The 6,823-nt window shown below is 35.8% G+C and overlaps 1 protein-coding gene across 2 annotated transcripts; it reads right to left on the bottom strand.

Annotated features, from left to right (window-relative positions):
• Positions 1-1,105: 1,105 nt before the first annotated feature.
• On the bottom strand, positions 1,106-6,823 carry LOC109818506 (T-complex protein 1 subunit gamma). 2 transcript variants are annotated; one of them, XM_020383991.3, is made up of 14 exons: positions 6,658-6,823; positions 6,313-6,429; positions 6,147-6,208; positions 5,788-5,860; positions 5,369-5,436; positions 5,121-5,190; positions 4,918-4,983; positions 4,749-4,820; positions 4,155-4,228; positions 2,495-3,157; positions 2,300-2,425; positions 2,074-2,178; positions 1,919-1,993; positions 1,106-1,588 (listed from the first exon to the last, which is right to left on the bottom strand). In XM_020383991.3, exons 2-14 carry the CDS (start codon positions 6,335-6,337, stop codon positions 1,400-1,402), a joined length of 1,668 nt encoding a protein of 555 aa, XP_020239580.1. In that variant the 5' UTR covers positions 6,338-6,429; positions 6,658-6,823; the 3' UTR covers positions 1,106-1,399. The 2 variants fall into 2 exon arrangements, with proteins under 2 accessions (XP_020239580.1, XP_020239579.1); XM_020383990.3 differs by having other exon boundaries at positions 6,313-6,439.

Genomic DNA, 6,823 nt, shown 5'->3' on the forward strand with positions numbered 1-6,823 from the left:
TCAGTTTGAAAATAATTGTGAAATTGGAGGCTTCAGTAAATTTACTAATGCCTGCTGTTTGGTCCCTATAGGAGGTTCTAAAAAATTCTATAGGTTATTATTATATATATTTATTTGGTTTCAAATGGATTGAAAGTGTTCTATAAATGAATGAATAAATTAATATATTTATATGTTGGTTAATACAGTGTATTCCTGTGGTCAAGACATCCATTGCTGGTATTTGTACTCTTGGTTGTAAGTGTGCTGGTAAAGTTTTTCCTATCCTCATTTATTCTCTTGGTTTACTCATGGAGTATTAGTGCATCATATTCCTATATATTTAACTATTTTATTTTTCTTAATTAATATCAATTTCTTCGTTTATTTATTGTTGTTTTATTGGACTTGATTAATTTACTTTTCTATTGGTTTGCAGGAAACAAGAGTGGGCTTCTTGTGCCTTATACCACCACAGACCAAAGTGAATTTTATATTTGTTTTATGTTTATTTTGATTCATGGTATTTTTCTTAGGACATGTCTGGGAATCGTTTACAAAGAACCACATGAGATTTCACTTTTCCAAACACAATAAAGAAATAGCATTTTGCACGCTTATTCTCATTTCTGCTGACGTGAGCATTTTTTTATTAAAGCATTTTTTTAGCTTAGTTGGGCAGTTAACAAGTATGATTTTGGATTAAAAATATACACGAAACTTTACTTATATCATAATTTTGGGACTTTAAAGGCATTCCACACTGTTGGTACAAAACTCGAAATTGATTCCGCGACAACTGCAATAGTCATTAGTTTTTTCTCCCTTTATCCTTTGTTAAAAGATCATTAATTTTTTTGTATGCCTAATTTTAAATCTCTATCCTTGTTGAAAGAATTGATTTCAATGTGACCCATCTCGAGCATTACTAAACTCTTGGTATTATTCTAAAATATGATGTCGGTTAATCACTGACGACCTAATCGTCTACCTCCTTCAATAACATTGTCATATTGGTAGAGGACACCTTTTATGTAATTACATTTTTTCAGAAACAGAACCCTATGACCAACAAAGAATATATATATTCTAACACCGGACCAAGTTCTAAGGGAGTGCTTGGATATTAAGAGTAAAAAATATTTCATGAATGAAAAACCAGAAACAGCTCAACAGAATCGGAGAAACTGGTCGGTTTGACCCAGGCACAAAATCTCAAAATAATGGACCCAAAACACCCAATATAGTCTACAAGTCTATAACATAAAAGTTTATAATTTACTCTTGCAAACAGAACAAGGCACAAAACAGCCCAATCAAGGACCCAAAACTTCTAAGAATAAAGATAAGGTTTAAGGCAGATCAAGAACCTAGCACATCATCGACTCTATCAAAAAGCAATGTCAGTTGAACCTAATTCTTAGTCAGGAAGGATTTGCTCGCCATCAGCATCTGCCTCGGTCTCAACCTTGGGTTTTGAAGGAGCTGAGGCTCCAGGTGCTTGCTTCTTCTTGATCCCACTCACTATATCATCAATCCTTAAGAGCATGCAAGCAGCTTCAATGGCAGTCTTAAAAGCTTGTGCCTTCACATTGTAGGCATCCCAGATCTAGCATCACATTAGAACGAAACATTTTGAGTCCACTTGTTGACATATATGCTTATCAAGATGATAGAAAAGTACAAATACTTTGAAACAAGATAAAAGGGTTAATTTTAGAAGAAGGGCATCGGCAATGGGCAAGAATATAATAAGTTACATGACTCTTCTACTAACGAAATAAACAGATTTTCTTCACTTTGTTGCTTCTATTGGGAGTAGCTGAGAAACGTTAATTACAAGTCTAATTGATTAACTTAGATTGGCAAAATAACAATTGGCAATTATGAGTATCATTTAAAATATGCATATGTAACAGATTAGAAGAACGTAAAGTACCTTGGCCTCTTTCATGTCAGTGATGCTACCAGTATTTCCATCTATACCAATCCATGCATTTTCTCCATTTGCATGCTATTATTTTCAACACGTTAAACATGATCAGACTTCAGAGAAAGGACTGTATACAATAAGTACAACTAAACATTTCTTACTTTTCCTTGTAGAGCAGTCATAGTTCGAATGACATTTACTCCACAATTTTGTGCCAAAGTTCGTGGTATAGCTTCGAAAGCAATGGCAGCGGCTTCATAAGGCCACTGTCAGTCAAGAAGAATCTTAAGTAAGAACCAGTGTAAACTTCTCCAGACAAGAGTCATAGAACTACAATCCACCTAATATAAGGTAATACCACAACTGATTCATAGAAATCATGCTCACCTTCTCTATGCCCTCAATAGATGAACACTTCTGTTTCAAGGCAGCCGATACTGTCAACTCTGTAGCACCACCACCAGGAACAAGTTTTGGATTTTTTATTATGTTCCTTGCAACAGACATAGCATCCTGTCAAGAAAACACGTTTCAGAAAGCAATATGACAAATATAAATCCTTAGAACTTGTCAACAGCTTACCTGTAGGTTTCTTTCAACTTCATTTAAGAGATCCTTACTAGCACCTCTTAGTAATACGGTACAAGCCTTGGGGTCTTTGCAATCAACAATAAATGCAAAGTACTCATCTCCAATTTTCTTAACCTCAAATAATCCAGCACCAGTACCAACATCAGACTCCTGCAATTCATCAGGTCTGTTCACAATAACAGCACCACATGCCTTGGCAATTCTATTATTATCAGTTTTCCTCAGCCTCCTGATTGCACTAACTCCATGCTTGCTCAGATAATGGCAAGCCAAATCACTCAGACCCTTCTCTGTGATTACCAAGTCCGGTTTAAACTTCAATATCTGCATGCACAGTTCCTCAATGTATTCTTCCTCCATCTTCAACAAGAGACTCCAATCTTCTTCTTTGAGGAGTTCAGCATTTGTCTGGTTTTCACCCTTTTTATACTCAAGGGGACTATCTAGAAGAATGATACGTGGGTTAACAATCTTTCTCCTCATTTTTCCAGGGGCAACCACATCTTTGTTTATCATAACTCCCTTGAGAACTCTCGAATCCTCCAGCTGCCCACCTGGGACTTTCTCAACCTTAATATAATTTTTAATATCTACATCTCTCAAACCATGGCCAATGTCAACACCAACTGTTGTAGTGGCATCAATAGCTAAATCCTGGAAGTAACCAAGGAAGCATATATGATACATAATTCAACAGATCTAGAAATGCCATGTAGTTGCAGAAGAGTATAAAAATTATCAACAATAAGAAGTGATAGATTTTAATCATGTACATTCAAACAGAACAACAAAAAAACCAAGAGCAAGAGCTAAAATGAAATGAGGCTTTTATAAAACTTTGCTGAATTTTCAGTTTTCACGCATCTATGCAACTTTAAAGATGAAGAAAATATATTAGTTTGACAAATTCATAAGACAAATCACCTAATTCCAGAGGCCCATCTAATTAAATGAAAATAACTTTAATACATCTGTCTAGATGCCAAAATCATAATGGATACAAAAAAAACAAGTGAAATGTATTTATCAAATAACACGTGCTTGTGTAGAAAAACACTACAAATGACAGCTAACATCTAACATCACTGGTTGTACCCACCCTCCCCATCAGCAACACTGTAAATATTAGCCTTCCTTGACGTAGGACAATAGGGTATAAAACAGAAACCTATTGAACTCCAGAGTACAAAAACACAAAAATATGGTAGATAAATTTCCCTACAAGCCTTAGAGCCAAGGCTTTCCTTTGAGGAAACAGTTCTCAGACTTACACCACAGAAACACCACAGATGTATCAGAAACTGGCCACAACCTTCCTATAACTGCAACACATACAATTGAATAAACTGCTACAAAACTGTCCAACCATATAATCACCCTATTACACAAATAACTACTGCATAACTGCTACCACCTATTACTAATTCTGGCCTTCTATTTTCAAATTTCTCCTAGAGAACACAAGCCACGTTTAAGGGATGTTGTCCGAATGTCTGCACAATCTACAACCTGACCCACATCTTGACATTGGGGTAGTAACAGAGGATTTCAATAATATCCATTAACCAGAACAAACATACAGCTCAACAATTATAAAAAAGAACAAAATATCAATTAGGAAATCTAGCACAAGAGAAAGAGGAATACTCACAGCAATTAAATCCCCAAATTGACCTGTAAATTTGGTACCTATGCAGCTTTTTACTAGCCCCAGCATTATACCTCCTGCATTTTAATTCATCACAGCATTGAGATTATACATCATTTTATTAAAAGGAGCAATCACGTATACTCACTGCATGTACTATATTACTACAAATTACTACGAGATTATGCATTAAATTCAATTCCAACAAGGCACTGGCTATCTTTTAAAAAAAAACCACATCCCTAATATGAAACTATTTAGATTTTAGGCAACCTACATAGGTTCTTCATCTACAAACAAGTGGAATATAGAATTGGAAAGGGTCAGCACACCTTAAATCTGCTTTTATGGTACAAAATTTCAGGGGGAAGAGATGGTGCTCCAATTCCAGGGTAGGGATATGTGCTCAAAGAGCACACTTATATTAAAATGAACTTGTATTTACCTCATCTTAAGGAAATGAGTAGGGTCTTAAATTTGCAATCTGTCAAATGCAAGACTGTGTTGCTTCACTTGACCAATAGTGTAAACTTTTGCCTATTATTGGGAGGACATTTTTTTTCACAGAAAAGGTACTAAACAAACAATAGAACTTACGATCCTGAGCATCAATAGGCATTGCAATTTTGTCAAGAACAGCAATAGCATCCTCCAAAGCTTTGGTATATGCTGCAGATTAAAAAAAATTGTAGCATTCATTAATATAAACAATTTAATACCTTTTAGGAGAGAAACACTAAATAACACAATAACACTATCAAGTTACCTCGGCAAATAACAGTAGGGTGAATTTTGTCGATGAATGCATCAGCAACATGAAGCATCTCACCAGCTGCACCCAAAAATACAATATATTAAAAACTGTAGAAAGGCTATGCTGTCTAATAAATCAACTAAAGATCTGATCCTCCATTCAGTATATAATATAACAAAATCTATAATTTGCTATTAAATCATGCAGAAACATACCAAGAATAATGACAGATGTTGTTCCATCTCCTACTTCTTCGTCTTGGGTGCGACTAAGTTCAATCATAGACTGTATATACCCCAATAAGAGACCAGTATTAGAAAGTTTCACAATAAAAAGAAACTAAACCTAAAAAATCCACAAGTAGAGATTTCACAAGACACGGTCCTAAGAGCAGTGTATAGAAGAATGTATAATTATGTATGAAAAAGCAATGTCAATGAAGTGAAGCATAAGATACAAATACCTTCGCAGCTGGGTGAGCAAGGTCTAATTCACGTAAGATAGCATTTCCATCATTGGTAACCACAATTCCTGTTTATTTGCAAGAAAAAGGAATGGGCACCAAATAAATATGTAGAAACACAAGCACAAACCTGATCCTCTACAGTAAACACTAATAAAGTTCCAGTTTCTAATTCAGAACCTGAACAATAATCCCATTCCCACATCATGTATAGGAAAAAATAAATAACTATATAAACAACCTTATAAAATGTGACAACCATTGTTTACAATTTGCAATAATCTATGTGCACCCTTCTCACCAACGAAAGATAACAAAAATCAGGAGATATTCGACCTCGGTAATTAATACAGAAAAGGATGTGTTTCACAAGAGTCCTCAACAAGTTGTAGTTTGATGTAAAAAATGAAAGCTCTAACCTCCTTGAGCATCAAGAAGCATTTTTAGCATGGACCTAGGTCCCAATGTTGTACGGACTACATCAGCAACAGCCTGGCAATCATCAACAACATTAGATTAGAAACGACAAATGAACATTAGTAGTGACTGGTTAGATATATATTTCTCCGATAGCACTTATATGTTAATGAAAATAAAAAATAAGAAGGTAAAATTAACTTGATTCTCCATAACCTAAAATCAACTTATGTACTTCAGCATTTGGAGAAGTTAAATAAGAGTTTCTATAAAAGAAAGGTATATAAGTTGATTTTAGTTAAATCCTGTTTTTTCCAGAGAAGTTTATCCAAACATAAACTCAGTTGGTAATATGTAATACCTTGGCCGCTTGAATAACAGCATAGCGCACCTTAGCTCCAGACTCTCGCTTCAAAGAGTCCTCTACAAAATCAAATTGAACAAATTCAAAACCATTTCAAATCTATAAAAAGCGAAAAAAAAAAAACTCACAAACTGTTTAAAAATGAAGAATGAAAAGAACTTACTGAGAACTAGAACTGGCGCGTGCATGATTCCTTGGATTCAAAATATTCCGAGAATTTTCGCACGCAAGAGCTAAATCCAGTAGCAGAGGAGATGCTCCGGGAGACGCTCGAGAGAATCTAAGGTTCGCTGCAAAGCAAGTTAGTTTCAGACTCAAACACCGCGACAACACAGTTCTCTCCGAACAAAACGGCGCAGATTCAAGCGTTTTCCGAATGTAGAAAACGCGCAAAATGAACACGTCAACGATGAATGCAAAAGTAAAACCCTAAATCACACTGCGAGAGTGGCGATGCAGTAAATGACGCCTCGAGCAGCACCGGATCAGAAAGAAGAATGCGAGTTACCTGAACTTGGTGGGAGAATGTCCGATCGGTAACGGTAGCCGGTGGTTGACGGCGGCGGAGAGGCGCTAGGGCACAGAGGCGAAATCGGTTTCGAGAAAAAATCGGCGGAACAGAGCTAGCAACTGCGCTGAGGTTTTCCGCCAAAATGTGCTAGAAAACCCTTGAA

Source organism: Cajanus cajan, chromosome 1, assembly GCF_000230855.2.
Source record: "Cajanus cajan strain Asha chromosome 1, NIPB_CcT2T_4, whole genome shotgun sequence".
NCBI classification, from domain to species: domain Eukaryota; kingdom Viridiplantae; phylum Streptophyta; class Magnoliopsida; order Fabales; family Fabaceae; genus Cajanus; species Cajanus cajan.

Bases quoted from the DNA above. Each gene is read 5' to 3' on its own strand.
- LOC109818506 (XM_020383991.3), bottom strand. From the start codon at position 6,337: ATGCACGCGCCAGTTCTAGTTCTCA. The intron at 5,191-5,368 runs GTATTTGTATCT...GGGTATATACAG, and splicing joins TTGCTCACCCAGCTGCGAAG to TCTATGATTGAACTTAGTCG. The intron at 3,158-4,154 runs GTGAGTATTCCT...GGTTACTTCCAG, and splicing joins AATTTGGGGATTTAATTGCT to GATTTAGCTATTGATGCCAC.